The sequence below is a fragment of the Monodon monoceros genome, unplaced genomic scaffold (assembly GCF_005190385.1).
Source record: "Monodon monoceros isolate NGI ecotype Baffin Bay Population unplaced genomic scaffold, NGI_Narwhal_1 Super_Scaffold_13, whole genome shotgun sequence".
Lineage (NCBI taxonomy): Eukaryota > Metazoa > Chordata > Mammalia > Artiodactyla > Monodontidae > Monodon > Monodon monoceros.
In genome coordinates, this window is record NW_021703769.1 from 30,009,005 (window position 1) to 30,025,387 (window position 16,383).

Sequence of the window (16,383 nt, forward strand, 5' to 3'; positions counted from 1 at the left end):
ATATTTGAACAGTCGTGCCCTGAAAGTTACTTTTGTCTTAGTAAAGTAACATTAAGTTCTATTGAGCTGTGTTGCCTTTGGTTTAGCAATGAGATATTTTTTTTCCATCATAGCTTTGGAAACATGATGAGCAAGGAGAAGCGAGAAGCTGTGAGTAAAGAGGACCTTGCCAGAGCGACTTTGATCACCATCACCAACAACATTGGCTCAATAGCAAGAATGTGTGCCCTTAATGAAGTAAGGGGACATGGATTTTTTTAGTTGCTCTGAGGAAAATACAGAACTTACTATGTGGGCCCCGCCTTGTATACGTCTGTTTTCTCTGAACAGTGCCTAAGTGTAGTCGTAAGTGGTGGAGTTTGTTTCATTGGCAAAGTTAAAACGTTTCACCTGTAGATTAGTCTAATACATGTTTTTGTCCTTACTCAAGATAAACACTGCTACTACCTAGAAGTAGAGGAAAAGTAGAGGAAGGTAGGGAAGGTAGCCAGTATTGCAGATGATGGGGACTGTTGGGGGTGGTGATGGACGGCCGTGCTGAATCTAGACGCCACGCCCACTGTTGAGCTCTAGAGTCCCTGGGAATGAATCCAGAGGAAGGCACTGAAGCTGGGAGAAGACTGAGTGGGCCGAGGAATGCCCACCCTGCTCCCCCTCCACTGCAGCAGAGCTGTCTTTGTGCTTTCAGCTTCTTTACAGTGCTGCCTTGTAGCATTCAGGTCAAGCAGCATTGTACAGGGCTATGAAAGAACTAAGAATGACCTTCCCTTGGGGATCCAGTTGGTGCAGCTTTATAGCTTATCCCTATTTATACACTTTTGTTTAAAATTATTCTTTTAAATAGATAATATAAGCATGTGATTTAAAAAGGAAGCCTCAAGAGGTACAAAAGGATTGTCTCATTTTTAGTTAAAAATACTGTATCAGTATGAAGAAATTAAAAATTCTTTATTTGAATATTTTAACACTTCTGTTTTCTTTGTTGCATGTTCCTTTAAGTCCTGTGCTTATGTATTTTAAGATATTTTAGTTGGTGTACATACCATTCTATGTTTTTTACTTAAATATTATAAATTGCATGGTTGTATATTTGATTTCTTTTTATGTCATAAGTCATTCACATAGAACTGGGCATTTGGTTGCTTGCCGATGATAGCTCTGCAGTAAAGCTTTTTTTTTTTTTTTTTTTTTTTTTGCGGTACGCGGGCCCCTCACTGTTGTGGCCTCTCCCGTTGCGGAGCACAGGTTCCAGACGCGCAAGGCTCAGCGGCCATGGCTTACGGGCCCAGCCGCTCCGCGGCATGTAGGATCTTCCCGCACCGGGGCACGAACCCGTGTCCCCAACCCGTGTCCCCTGCATTGGCAGGCGAACTCTCAACCACTGCGCCACCAGGGAAGCCCGCAGTAAAGCATTTTTAAGCATGGAGCTGTTCCTTGGATGGATTTATTCTTGATAAGAGACTTATTCAGGAGTGAGATTTCTCATCTAAAGAATATCATACTTATGAATTGTGATAGGTATTGCCAAGATGCTTTGCACAAGGGCTGCACCAATTTAGATCGTTTTTAGCAATGAATGAATGGATTGGTTTTACCACAACTTGACTAATATTGGGGGTAGAATTTCAGTTAGTTGTTTGTTTTGCTAACTTTTTTTTATGGTGCCAATTTAAAATACAGTTTTATTTAAGACATTGCATTTTCCACTTACAATACAGTGCTTATAAAGTGCAATGTTATTTCCTTTCCCCGTGTACACATTCACTGTTCAAGTATCAAGAATGCCCAGTTGTTTACTATAGCAGCTCAGCTTTAAAACTGCCTTGGAATTTGCTACACATTTGGGTCCTTCATTGTTTTTTGTGAAACAATGCTAAATCTATACTGGGTTGGCTTAATCAACCTCTTCACTGGTGGGTGTGGAGGAGGCACCACCAGATGGAGGAGCTGAGCCCCCAGGCATTCCTCCTGGTATGTGTGCCTCCTGCACTCTCTGGTACAGCTTGGTAATGATGGAGTTGCAGACTTTTTTCCAGCTCCTTCTGCTGATGTTCGAATTCTTCCTTCTCCGCAGGATGTAAGATCTTGGGTCACTCAGACATCCAAGGAAGGAAGCTGCCAACATCTGGAGTTCTTTGCTAACTTTTAATGGATCTAAAATTTTACTGTTTTTGCTCACTTAGTGAGGTTGAATTTTTTTGTCTGTGATATTTCTTGTATAATTTGCCTATTTGTGTTACTTTTCTTCTTTGAATTGGGTCTTAATATTTTTTACTTATCTGTATAAAACTTTTTATTTAATTGTAGTTATTGTTTGTCATATTTAATTCAAATGCTTTTCCTAATCTGTATTCTCCTGTGACATTTTCTGGCATACTTTGAAGTAGGTTTAGAGTTGTCTGGGGATCAAATTTAAGTAGCCCTGGATCAACTGGATTAAATGTAAATACTTTTTTTTGATCAGCAGTCAACTTGCTGCTAAAAACTATGTACATGGTACTCTCTTTGGGGTAGCTTTTATGAGAGAACAGAAATTAAGATGAAAACTAATTGCCTTTTTTTTTTTTTGATGTGCTCAGAACATTAACCAGGTGGTATTTGTTGGAAATTTCTTGAGAGTTAATACGATCGCCATGCGGCTTTTGGCATATGCTTTGGATTATTGGTCCAAGGGACAGTTGAAAGCACTTTTTTCGGAACATGAGGTAAGCAGACTTACTTCCTGTGACATGTTACCTTCATAAAGGGCATGCAGTTCATGCTGCGCTGGAATTTGAAGTAGTACTTATTTGTTTCTGTACTTGTGTAATATGGGTTAACTTTGGTCATGTTCAAAAGCTTTTTCTTACCTGATTTAATGTGAGGTAGATATTTGGTTAATTTAATTTTGAGCTTCAGTTTTAAAGAAGAAAGTCTTGATAAACAGCCAGCTATATTACGGATGCCATATTCTTTTCTGAATCGTCCTTTATATTTTCCCCATTGCAATTTGCACTTACTTTGTAAATGCACTTACTCTGAGTTCTTTTTTCATTTTTTGATGTCAGTATTTATGTATTGATGTAGTTCATGTGCCAGTTTACCAGTTATTTAAGATGTATGTTCTAAAAACAACTAGATCAGTAAAAAGCATTCCAGGATTAGAGCCACACTATCATAAGAACATAACACATAGACAGGCTATGTGGAAAAGAATAACTGAATTGCTCAACCTGATAATCCTATTTTGGAAAGTGCCTTTCTGTTTTTCAGTTTGAGGAACAGAACCAGAGCTATGGAAGGGACTTTCTCTTTCCTCCCCTTGGCTGTGGGGCATTTGGACTCTTTAAAGTGTTAAAGTGGATTGTAGATAGTGTTATTATGAACATTTTTCAGAATTGTATTTGCATATTTACTTTAACAGTGTTTCTATGAATTGACAGAAATCAAAGTAGGATTTGAAGTAATATGAAGAGGCTGTTTTTTCTTTTAAGGTTGCTTTAAGTTTTTCCTTTTAAGCTGCTTAAGTTCATAGTTAAAACCCAAAGTGCATAATTCCCCATATCAAAAAGCTTAAAGTTTAAGTTATCTAACTTTCTTTTTACCTCTAATCTTATTATATTAGTAAATCAGTACTGAATTATCAGTTTCTTATAACTTTTATATGCATCTTGCTTTTTGTGATCTTTGACCTGTTTTATTTTGCTTAATATTAGAATAAAAATAAATCCTGTTTAATGTTGTATCTTAGTATAACTTGCCTCCCGCTGAGTTTCTACCTCTTTTGAACCTTTTTCAAGGCAGAATGTGGAGGTTTCTTAGGTTAACTTTTTTTTTTTTAACTTACGTCTTCATATCATAATAATTACGACATGAACCCTTTATGAAGTTTTGTTTTTCCCATTTTGACTTCCTCTCTGGTTAGCCTGTTGCCTCTGTTTGTCTCTGTGTTTTCCATTTACATTCGTGCCTCTGGCTCTAATGTCGATCTCTGTACTTCTGGAACTCTGATTATTTTAGGTTCTCTGAGTCATGAAATATTCTCCTGTCTGCACACTGAAGTCAGTGTGTCTACTGTTGTGAAAGCTTTGAATAGATTCTTCTCAAGCCTTTCTCTTTCATTGTTTACTGTTCTCATCTTACACTTCTTGGCTTGTAACAACCTCTGTCTTTTACTAGATAGTAGGTTTTGGGTCTTCAGTGGAACTCACTATAATGGTTAACTTTATCCCTTCTTCTTTTGTTGTAAAATAAAACACAGATACAGAAAACCACTTTATATGTAAAGCTAACTGTTACAAAGTGAACACCCTTGGGACTTCCTTGGCGGTCCAGCGGTTAAAGCTCTGTGCTTCCACTGCAGGGGGTGTAGGTTCCATCCCTGGTCAGGGAACTAAGTTCCTGCGTGCTGCGGCCAAAAAAATTAAAAAAATAAAATAAAATAAATAAAGTGAACACCCTTGAATTCTATCCTCTGGCTGTAATTGTGGGTTTCTGAGTGTGGCTGAGTCTTGCTCAGTTGTGTCCCTCCTACAGTTTCTGACTTTCATAATACATTCATGTGGCTGCTTATTTATTTATTTTTTATTATTTTTAATATTTATTTACTTGGCTGCGTCAGGTCTTAGTTGCGGCAAACGGGATCTTCGTTGTGGCATGCGGTATCTTTCTTTTTGGCATGCGGGCTCTTTGTTGCAGTGCGCAGGCTTTTCTAGTTGAGGTGTGCGGGCGAGTGCATGGGCTCTGTAGTTGTGGTGCACGGGCTTAGTTGCCCTGCGGCATGTGGGATCTTAGTTCCCTGACCAGGGATTGAACCTGTGTTCCCTGTATCGGAAGGCAGATGCTTAACCACTGGACCACTGGGGAAGTCCCCGTGGCTGCTTATTTTTAAAGCCAAAAAAAGAGCGAAAGGGCAGGCCTCTCTGTTGTGTGGCCACATGTTCTTTGGAGAAGCTTTTCTTGGAAAATAGACTAAACCTTAGTTATTTATATTTCAGAGACTTCTCATATGTTCTTTTTTTTTAAAAAAAATATTTATTTATGGCTGCGTTGGGTCTTCGTTACAGTGCGTGGGCTTCTTATTTTGGTGGCTTCTCTTGTTGCGGAGCACGGGCTCTAGAGTGCAGGCTCAGTAGCTGTGGCGCACAGGCTTAGTTGCTCCGCGGCATATGGGATCTTCCGGACCAGGGCTCGAACCCGTGTCCCCTGCATTGGCAGGCAGATTCTTAACCACTGTGCCACCAGGGAAGTCCCTCATATGTTCTTCTAATCCATAGTAGGTCTTCCAGGATCTTCCCATATTCCTTTTTCAGTCACTTCTTTCTTTCTTACAGTACTTTACTGTCTGATTGCATTCTTTGGAGACCTTGATGGATTCTGTATCGTTGTACGATTATTCTCTGATTTCTGCCAGTATGGGTTTTGCCTCATTTTCTTTTATATTTAATCCTTGTTTAGGTTTCTTGTTTGGGTTGTCATGTCTTGGTTGTATTTGGCCTTGAATACTTACTTCAGGAGATGGTCCTGTAATGTCTTCCTTCAGCTGCTGCTTCTCTGTCTCATGCCTCTGCCTTCCCCTCAGTTGCTTCTGTTCTTCAGATGTTGCTCCTCTGTCCTCACCCTTCTCTACACGTTGCCTGAAGGTTCTGTTGTCCACTTCTCTGCTGCTCACCTCTGCCAGTACTGCCCTGACTGCTGCCCCGCTCCAAATCCAGACATCCGGTGACTTTCTGGGTGTGGCTGCTTGGCTGCCTGGGGCACCTCAGCTTTGCACATCCTGTATGGACCCCCCTTCCTTGCTCTCCACATCTCTTGCTCCTGTGTCCTTGTTCTCTCAGGGGTGGTGTGACCGGATGTGTGGGAGGGACATCAACATGTCTGCCACCCTCATCCGCTTCTTCAGGCGAGTCTTGAACCCATCCCACCCCCATCTTTCCACCCTCAGCCCAGCTAGCCCTCGCCCTCTATGACCTGTCCCCGCTTCTCCTTCATTGCACTTCATGTCTCATCTTCCCTTCATTCCAGAGTTGTCTGGAAATGCTCCAGGCCCCTGTTGCTTCTCACCGCCTCATTCTGCAGGAGATGGCCCAGGTACCGTCCTTTACCAGGGGTAACTGGGCTGCTCTGGGCCTCATAACTTGTGGAGCCCCAGTTGTGGGCTCTGGTCTGATGTGCCAGAGTGTCCTTCCCCTGCTGCCTGGGAGCTCTGCAGAGCTTCTCTGCTCCCAGGCTGGCCTTGGGCTCAGCAAAATGGGAGTCAGGAAATGGGTGTCAGGAATTAAGGGCTGTGTTGGCTTTAATGCTAGTAATCATATTTATGGTAATTTAAATAAGTCAAAGGAGAATTGCTCTTATTTTTTTCTTTCTTTTTCTTTTTTTTTTTTTCAGGGTTATTTTGGAGCTGTTGGAGCACTCCTTGAGCTATTGAAGATCCCCTGATTGTTACCTGGGGAGGGGTTCCTGGAACCTTCCACAATGGGATTTGTGGACTTGTTTTTTTAAGAGACTTACTCAGTTTTATGATTGTGTACTACCTGAATCAAAGCGAGAAAGGACAAATGTATTTTTCTAAGTCATCAAGATAAATCTTAATAACCAGTAAGGAAAGATATATATTAAAAAAAAAAAAAAGTGGACCATGTCCATGTCGGTGAGAATTCTCTGTATTTAAGTTGCTCTTCAGTATAGCTTTGTTCAACTTGCTGTGTATTTTTGAAATTCAGCATCACTTTGTGGAGCCACTTCAGGGGAGGAGAGCTGTTCTGTGTTCAACGGGCTGTGGTTTTGTGTCCTGTTGAACTAGCTAAATGTAAGGCAAGCTATTGATACTATGTATTATAATCTAATCACAATTTTATCAGTGTGGCCTTGGAGATCATCTTAATGAGCATTAACTCTGGTGTGCATTTAGCTTGTGTGAATGTATTGAAAAACATGTTTCAAGGTTCTACAGACTTATTGGGCAGGTTAATTCTGTGCCTTTAACAGTTAAGCAACTTTTGGAAGGGCAGTTCCAGCTTGTTTACACTGTAGATCCTGGGAACATCTGTTTGGAGGGAAAGGACTTCTCCCCTGGGCAGAATTTCCTTGGGTAGTGGAGGGATAATTGATGTGATGGAAGTGAGTAAGCTAGTAGAAAAAGCACATCTGGAAGACTAAAAGCAGACAAAGAGGGCTGCCAGTATCGACAGCTTTTCAAGGAGTGGGGGGAATCTGGTTATTTCAGGCTGGTAGAGAGGGAGGAATTGAGGTGTCCATTGATTAGCTCATGGAGAGCAGGGTGGGGCTCTCCCGCCTTCTGCTCCCTGCCTTGTGCTTGCTGGAAACTGCCTGGGAGGCTGGCTCAGTTGGATCTAGTGGAGGGGCTGCGTGTGGGAGGCTCAAAAGGCTGCTTGAGGAGAGACAGGTTTCTAGATGGAGTCTTGGTAGAGGTTGGCTTCTTCCTCTGGACCGAGGAATGGAGCCAGCGTGAGCCTGTTCGCTGCCCATGGAGATCCAGGTTGACCTCTGAGGCCTTGTGGGGTTCCGCCTGCTCTCCCCGCAGTTACTGTGCTCACGAGGCTGTGCCATTGCTTTTTGTGGGTCGTGTCATGCAGCCCTTGTCATCTCCATAACTTAACAGAGGAGGAAACTGCCCAAAGTCACACAGCTAGAATCCGGCAGAGCCCCCTTTCCTCTTGTGCCTTGAAGTCGCCCTCCACCTCCATGGATTCACCACTTCCTGCTCTTGAGAAACTGCCTCTGTGACTTCTTTTTGTGCTTTGTGCTCAGCCCATCCTTCTTACTCCAGTGAATCTCATTGCTAAATCTAATGGACATTTCATGTTCTCATCTTCCTCAGTTCTAACACTGCAGACCCCTCTTGCTTTTCCTTCTATCTCCTAGGCCACTTTGTCTCTGCCAATTTATTCTCCACTGAAGATAATTAGATATTGCGAGCCCTCAGGCTCAATCCTTGATCTCCTTAAGCAGTCATCAGCACTTACCTTGACTCTGATTTCTAAGGTAGCATATCTGGCCCAGCCCTTGCCTCTGAGCTCCAGTCCCAAGGCATTGACTGCCTTCTCGTCCCTCTTCCCCCTTCCCCTTTCCCGCTTCCCTTCTCTTCTGTATATCCAAGGCCATCTTTACACAGAAATGTCTCCATCCTCCCCTGAAGCTCCGCCAGCATCCTCTCCCAGTTTCCTGCCACTTCACTACCTCCAGTTTGTGAGATGCATGTAAACTCAGTCTTGTCACCACAGCTACCACCCTGGTCTAAACCACTGCCCTGTTTCATCTCAGCAGTTATCCCTTCCAGTCAGCCCTCCAAATACTAGCCTGAGGGTCCCATCCCACACTCCCCTATTAGAGGCAGTGGGGGTGGTAGTGGCTGTGGTCATGGTCCAGGTGTGAAAGGAAGGTGGCCAAACCAAGATGGGAGCAGTGGATGGTCAGGTAGAGAGAGATGCTTTAGAGGGTTGAGTTTAGAGATGTGGAGATTGGAAGTGGGGGAAGAAGGTTCTGTGAGGGCACCTAGGCTTGCTGGGGAGACTTGGTTTTGGGCTGCCTGATTTTTGATGCCAAATAGGTATCTGGATATTTAGGTCAGAGACCTGAGAATGATGTGCATGTAGGTGGGTAAAATGTAGGTGGGAATTTAGTGAATCCCAAGGTAGAGTGAGAATAATAAGAGATGTGCAGAGAAGGAAGAGGCTGCGAAGAACACCGAAGAGTGGTCAGAGGGGACTAGTGCAGGGGGCCTGTTGCTCTGGAGACTTGAGGGGAGAGGAGCTCTCCAGGCACCTGCATTAAGAGGAGGTTTCAGAGGTGGCACAGATTTGGTTGCAGGGCCATGGATGGCCTTGAGGGGGAGCAGTTTCCCTGAAGCTATGGGGCCAAAGCTGAGCTGCAGAGTCCTAGTGAGGGTTGGTGAGTAGAAACAGTAGCTGCCACAGGATGGCTTTGGACCAGGAGATGTTTTTTTGTCCTCCCAACAGAATAGTTGGTATTTCCAGACCTGGGATATAGCTAGAGGGGTGAGGCGTGGGCCAGTTCCACCACTGCAACCTCCTGAGCACTGGTGTCCACATTTGGGAGACTGCTTGACTGTGTCCAGCCACACCTGTGGTGCTGAGGCCAGGGTGGCAGGGGGGGCCTTGGCCTCTCTGCCTTCTCCTTTGCTGTGGCCTGGTGCTCCACTCATCACCCCTGACTGGCACCCCACACCATGGGGAGAGATAAGCCAGGCTCCTCTGTCACAATCACCTGTTGCTGTTGACCAATTCTGTTTGTTCAGAACCACTCTTCAGCTCTTGCTACATGGGCTTAAGTGGGATGTGGGTGACCAAGGGTGTGTACATGCTCAGCACAAAGTATTTTTAAAATCTGCTTTTTATTTACATTTAAGTCAGTTACATGCATGTCTTATTTTTTAAACAAGAGTAATTAGCAAAATGCATTAAAATTTTAAAATAGCAATTAAATATACAAAAATATATAGCTTACAAAAAACTGCGAATGTTTAAAAATATTCTGCGCATAATTCTTAGTGTACAAACATGTCTATGAAACCTGAGGTTCAGCATTTCATAAACCTTTTGAGGGAGTTATACGATATCTAGTGAATAAACCCCAATGGGCTTAAAACTATAGGACTAATATCCACTCTTTCTGGCAAAGATCTGTCAAGAGACCCAGAGATGACAGTTCAGGAACACTCTCTTGGAAGACTGAGCTGTTACCAGGAAGGACTTCCTAACACTAGCCCCATCTGCCTCTCCTGCTCTAGCGGGGGTGCCTGGGAGGGAAGGGGTGGATGGAGGGATGGTGTGCACCTGGCCCGAGACACAGGTCTGCCAGGCTTGTACTGGCCTAGGGAGCTGAGAGGGGCTTCATGGAAGAATAGACAAGTCCTTTGACACTGGTGGGGCCCACAATGTGGGTACATGTCCCTGGAGCAGGGAGGCCCTGACACTACAGCCACAGAAGTGAGCACTGGGTCGGTAAGCCAAGTGTGCTGATGCTTGGTCTAAAAGTGGAATAAAACTGCATCTTGCAACAACAATTTAGGCTCTGAAGCTGAACTGGAATAATATTTACTGAAGAAGCCCCTCTGTTTTCCTCATGTTCCCAATCAAATGGAAGCACATTCCATGGCATGTGGAAGCCTTCGTTAATCTACTAAAGGAACATGACCCAGCATTTTCCAGTTAACAACTGCAAATTTCACCAGAATTTAGACACTTTCATCTCCTTTACTCAAATTCCTAAGTGCTAACGATGAAAAAGACAAGAGGTTCATCAAATGACAGAAGAGTGGAGTTTCACACACAATTCCTTTGCAAGTTTCAGGTCAGGGGCCCAAGTTGCACTTTTAATCTAGGGAATCCCTGGGCTGCTGTTCTGTGTGGCAGGATACCAGGGAGGTGGGTGAGGAATGAGAGGCACAAGTCCATGTCCCTCCCCCCAAGGCTGCCTGGAGGAAGCAGCTTTAACCTGGATCTCCTGCAGGGGCAAGAATGAACTTAATTGTTTTTTAAAGAAAATGTTGGTGGGATAATTGCTGTTGTTGAAAAAATGTTGGGTGAGGAGAAATTCTGTGGGAACGTTTTCTTTTTAGTGTGTTCATAAAGAGTGGGAAGGGAAAGGGAGTAGGTTCATGAACTTGAACGTTCGGCCATATCTGCTGTTAATGCTGAGGCAGCTGACCACCTATTTGCTTAGCAACATCTGAGACATCTGCCCCACAAAACAGAAGTATGTCTCAGCCTTCAGTTACTGCAGCTTCTCAAACTCCTGCCTCAAAAACATGGGCTTGCCTAAGAAACCATGACAGTTGTAACCAGACGTCACTGCTGGGCTCTTGGTCCTCACTTGAAACTGGATTGGGGGGCTGAGGTGCGGCTGCAGCCTGTCCAGGCTCCTGCAAAAGCTGCTGGACTGTGCTGTTGCTTTTGGCTGTGGAGCCTGCTCTTGAGTGCCCTGCAACAGACTCAGAAAGATAGGCTGGAAACTGGTTGTGCTGTCTTGTTATTTGGGCATCAGTGGTTAGGGTCAGGGAGGGATTGTAGTTTGATTGGGATAGCAAACTAGAATTTCATCATGCTGCAATCAGTGGAAAATATGTCTTATTCAAAAGGAATGTGATTATAGAAATATCCCCCAATTCTGGGCTCACCTTTTACAGATATTCTGACTTCTGGGATGGTTCTTCCCACATTACTAGGAATGTTCCTTGAATATACTTGTCTGGTATTACACAAGTAAAAAAGAAAAAAAATTATACACATACACACAGTTGATTCTTGAACAATATAGGTTTGAACTGAGCAGGTCTACTTACACGTGGATTTTTTTCAATGAATACATTCTACATGATCCAAAAGTTGGTTGAATCCTTGGATGCTGAACCGCGGATATAGAGAGCTGACTGTAAAGTGATGCGCAGGCTGTACAGGGGGTCAGCGCCCCTAACCTGTGTTGTTCAAGGGTCAACTGTGTGTGTGTGTCTGTGTGTATATATATATACACACACCCACACCCCATGCACATGTACATACATGTGTATGTACTTGTATATGCATAAATAATCTCTGGAAGAATCCACAAGGAACTAATAGTGGGTGCTCAAGGGGTGAGGAACTTGGCTTGCTTGGAGGTCAGGGATGCAAGGAAGACTTAACTGTTTATGATTTGTGAACCACTTGAAGGGATTACCTATTCAAAAAATTAAGGAATATTCAGCACTGAGCAACCATGTTGGGGAGCACCATGGGCAAAGGTAAACGGAAGTGACTAAGGAAGATCAAGAGGGGAAAGGGAAGGGAGCCAGGTGAACTGGGACCCAGGGGAGAGCCCCTACATCTCAGGAGGCTCTCTGCTGAGGTTGTTTCTACCGGGACAACAGAGGAGCCCCATGTGGCCAGCATGACAGCGTCACCTAGTAGCACCAGCCCCCATGACTCTAGGCCTGCCTGCTGGGCTCCAGACATGGTGGCCAATTCCCCACAAGAGCTGGTGGGGACACCCTTCCTACAATCCCTGGGTGGGTGCATAAGGAAACAGGTTTTGGGAGGCTAACTTGCAGGAAGGCATGTGGCTAGTGAGTGGCAAGGGGGTGATTCAGATCAAGCTGAGCACCTTTTCTCTACAGAGCTCTGGGGATGCCTCCCTGTGTGCATTTCATAATTCCCAGAAAACCTCTCAGAAAAAGTTACTACAGTCGTTCAGGGCAGCTTAGCAGAATGGGACCAGGCCATGAAGATGATAGGCTTTGGAGTGGGTAATGTGGAAAGGAACAGGGCGTGAGGTCATTCGTTTGATGGATTTGAGGGGCTAGGCACTGGGGAAAGGATCTTTGTCAAGACTTGTCGAGAACAGTGTCTTTGGCAATGGTGTGAGGTCCCCTGTATCCCTCAGCCCAGACTTCCCCATGGGCCACCTGCTCCCATCTGGCCATTACTGTCTTGTCCTGTTCCTTGGCTAGGGCCTTAACTACTAGGGATAGGCCTAACCAAATCACTGTGGCAAAGAAAAGCAGCAGATGACAACTAGCATGTTAGGCCTACTCAACCAGGAATCAAGTCAGGCTGGGTCTGTTCCCTGTTCCTAAAGCCAGCTGAATTCAGCTGTACCCCTAGTAAGAACTAGATAATGATTCACCCACCCATGGAGTCCAGTTGAGTCTGAGTTTTGCTCCACTAACCCACAGCACGCAACACCCAATCTCTGAGTTGCTTAAGACACATTAAGATGAAGTTAAAAAATCACGTTACCTGCCAGTGACCCAAAAGCAGACCAGAGTCCTCACATGTCTACAGATTAACAAAAGGTCAACAACTCATGGAGATAGATTTGGACAGGGCAGCCTCACTGTGAGGTGTGAGCTTGATCAAAGAGTATTAAGGGATCCTTGTTCTTTAAAAATAATTTTTTTTGAATGGAGATTTGACCTTGTCCTTCACATAAAACTGTGATTTTAATTAGAATTAAAGGAAGACATAAATTAAACCCTGGCCATTCTCAGTTACAGCAGTGCAGCACTGGGACGTTCTGGAGGAGGATCCAGATGTGGGGAGCAAACACATTCACGTTGTGTTGCTAAGAGTAATAACTACTGCAGGTGACACTGGCCATGCTGCAATAGAAGGACACCAAGCCAAGAAAGGGAAGATGACTATAAGCAGAGCGAACACTCTTAACCACTCCAGTGTCAAGCCCCACCTTAGAAGAGCTGGGTTTTTAAAAGCCCTGCACATTCACAAGTGTTGAGGTCATGGTGTAAAGCAGACCCATGATGGTGCCTAGTGGGGAGCGCACAACACTCTCAAGCTTTCCTCTAACAGATGGGCTTTGAATGTCTGGTCCAACTGGCCTTTAGCTGTGACACGGTGAGATGAATTAATTTGCCTCCCTACAAATAGAGGGACTTCGTGAGGCTGTCTCCTTGGTACTGACGCACTGAAAGGCTATAATCCTACAAAAGCTGTGTGATGAAATAATTTGCAGTATAGAACACAAGAATTCCTCCTTTGAAGGGAAAAGTTCTGTTTCCTATTGGAACCCCATAACTAAGAGGTGACATTTGTCCCAAAGCCATTATGTGAAAATGGTGAGTGTTGGCTATTAATGAGGCTAGTCCAAAGTAAGCCTACTTCTGACATTGGTCACTGAAAACATTTCACTATAAACTGGGTGCTTTGCAGCATTCAACTCTATTGTGCTACAAAATAGAGAATGCAGAAACAGAGGGTGAAAGTAGGAGTGTACAAATAGTTCTTTTCATGGGTGCCAGACAGACTAAGGCTTTCATATAAAAATATTCCACACTTCCCTTGCCCTGTTTAAAGAAGCAGTCCAGTTAGCATACCATGAATAGGTCACACATAGGGTACAGCCAATTCCGACCAACTGGATTTGTAATTTCCCAAACTGGATTCTGCCCAGCACTTTTCTAGGCTAATGGGAATTTTCCTCCTCATCTGATCCCAGCCACCTGAGCCAAGGACAGGTTCCCTCGCCCATTCTAAGACGGTAGAGGCTGGATTCCAAGAAAATTCCTGGAGATATGCCATGAACAGAGTAGCAAAGTTTCCTCCACTCTCTGTATCATGCAGGCTGCATTTGCAATGAGAAACTGCCCCCACTCATACTTGGGGGATGGAGCAGAGAGGCAAAGCTGTTGATGAGGAGTCCCACCCCTGTGATGGAAGGAGGTGGAGAGCAGGGCTGTGGAAGAGAGCTTTCTATCTGACCCAATGCTGTTTCACATAGCTAACTTATAAAATAGTCATGAATCCTGCTAGACTCTGAGTCACTTCTAGAAGAGTTGGACAGAAAGAGCGAAAGAGCAGCATGCGTTTCTCCCCTATAAAGACACTTTCAGTTAGTTATCCAAGTCCAAATACTGAAGCACACACCAATGGTGAATAGCCTTGCAGGAGCTTCCTGAAACTATTCACAATTTCTAGCATTTCCCTGGCTTCAGAATTACATAGGGATCTTATTTGGGATACTTTAAATTGTTAAGTCAACGATGGGCATTTTCTTTTGAGTAGAAAGAGAGGGCAAGAGAGGGAAGAGAACAGAAAGAAGGATGGGGAGAAGCAAGGGGGTTAGCATCCTCCTCTCAGCTCAGCAGGGCCAGGGGGACTGGCCGTTATCAGTAAGATGCTCCTCCTTGGAGCCATGTGAGGGGCTTACGGCAGCTTCCTACTGAGGCAGTGGGCCAAGACCAGCAGGTACGCTGGAACCACACTGCATATGTGGGAATGTGGGCAGCACCCTGAGGCCCCCAGGTCATACAGGGACAGCATGGGCTCAGAGGCCCACCCCCTGCTGGGGCTCCTGATGGCAGCTCGGCTGTGCCTCACTGGTGAGTAGGAGGGGAAATAAGAGGAAATGGCTTTTGACCAGACCTTTCCAAGCACATCTAATATTTCTAGCTTAGATGATTTGATAAGCAAGTGTTGTGAACTTGAGGCAGGACCTGTGGTGATGGGTACTGCTGCTTTTTTGTAACCAAAGCCCTTGGGTTCTAAGATGGCCTTATCAAAAGGACATAACGTGAAAAGCCTTGTTGGCACTGCCTCCGGCACGGCAGCCGGTTGTGCTTGGGCTGAGGTAACCACTGTTTTTACTTGGCTGGGGCTGCTAGGAGGGTTTGCTGCTGCAAAGGCATGCACGGTCTGCATAGAAGCTCATGTGTCCACAGGGTCGGGGTGGGGGTGGCTTTAAAGACCTGCCCTCAGTTCCCTTCTCTAACACTTGTGTTTATCGTCCCTTATGCTTGGTAAAGATTCACCTTGACATGGAGATAAGTGTCTGGGAGACAGAGTGCAATGGAGTTAGCAAGAGACCCTCATGAGGTTTCTTGAACCAAACCCACAGGCTCATCTACTCCTCTTGGCATGGGGTAGTGTCAGAGTACTTTGGTTGTCACAAGACCCAGGAGTCTTGGTTCCCAGCCTAGTTGGCCCAAGAGTTCTTCATTAGACAAAGGAAGCAGCAGCTGGTGCCCCAGGTAGAGCAGCCAACACAGAGACTGCTTGTGTTCCTCCTGGCTCCACGCAGACATTGGCTTCTGCAACAGTTTGATCCTTGTGATGAGCTATACAATGTTCTCTGCCCCAGGGAGGGGCCCCTGTGGGGGTCCACGGTCCTGCTTACTATGCAACTGGGCCAGCTGCAGAACCGGCATGTTGCACAGTGGACATACTTTGCGAACCTCCAGCCACTTAATAAGGCACCTGCAGAACGAGACAGCACAAGAAGGAAGAGGTCAGTCCCATGCTCGTGGCACCCCCTGCCCACATGCCTCACATGTTGAACATATCTGTTGCTCAGAGGTGGGGACTGGAGTGAACAGCCAGGTCCCGAAGTGTTCTACCACTGGGTGGAGAATGCATTTCACCCTCTGGAGGAACCAGAGACTCCAGCTTTCCAAGAAGCTACAGTCAGTATGCTATACCCTCAGTCATCCATGACTTCTTAAAGAATGAAGTACATTGAGGAGGGTGGTGGGAAGGAGGAGAAATGAAGTTTTCTAATAGAAATACAAAACACATAAAATTGCAAGAGAAGGGGGAGTATTAAATATGTCTGTAGGAGGGGGGGAGGAGATGGTCCCACACTACTATTTATATTCAGACTTATTTATTTTGATTTAAAATAACTATTTTTTTTTTTTTTTTTTTTTGCAGTATGCGGGCTTCTCACTGTTGTGGCCTCTCCCGTTGCGGAGCACAGGATCCGGACGCGCAGGCTCAGCGGCCATGGCTCACGGACCCAGCCGCTCCGCGGCATGTGGGATCTTCCTGGACGGGGCATGAATCCGTGTCCCCCGCACCGGCAGGCGGACTCTCAACTGCTGCGCCAACAGGGAAGCCCATAACTATGGTTTTGATTAAAATAAGTTTTTAGGAA

The 16,383-nt window shown here is 45.0% G+C and overlaps 2 protein-coding genes across 4 annotated transcripts in view; one reads left to right on the forward strand and one right to left on the reverse strand.

Moving 5' to 3' along the window:
- Nucleotides 1-6,833, forward strand: part of PANK2 (pantothenate kinase 2) — a 28,160-nt gene extending 21,327 nt beyond the window's left edge. For 2 of the 3 annotated variants that reach the window (XM_029219673.1, XM_029219672.1), the window contains 3 exons: nt 114-237; nt 2,580-2,705; nt 6,367-6,610. In XM_029219673.1, coding sequence (XP_029075506.1) covers nt 114-237; nt 2,580-2,705; nt 6,367-6,417 — 301 coding nt within the window. In that variant the 3' untranslated portion in view covers nt 6,418-6,610. Of the gene's footprint in view, nt 1-113; nt 238-2,579; nt 2,706-6,366 lie in introns of all 3 variants that reach the window. The other variant, XM_029219671.1, reaches the window with a different exon arrangement.
- Nucleotides 5,429-16,383, reverse strand: part of RNF24 (ring finger protein 24) — a 144,832-nt gene continuing 133,877 nt past the window's right edge. Inside the window, exon 6 of the mRNA XM_029219674.1 lies at nt 5,429-15,707. Coding sequence (XP_029075507.1) covers nt 15,569-15,707 — 139 coding nt within the window. The 3' untranslated portion in view covers nt 5,429-15,568. The remainder of the gene's footprint in view (nt 15,708-16,383) is intronic.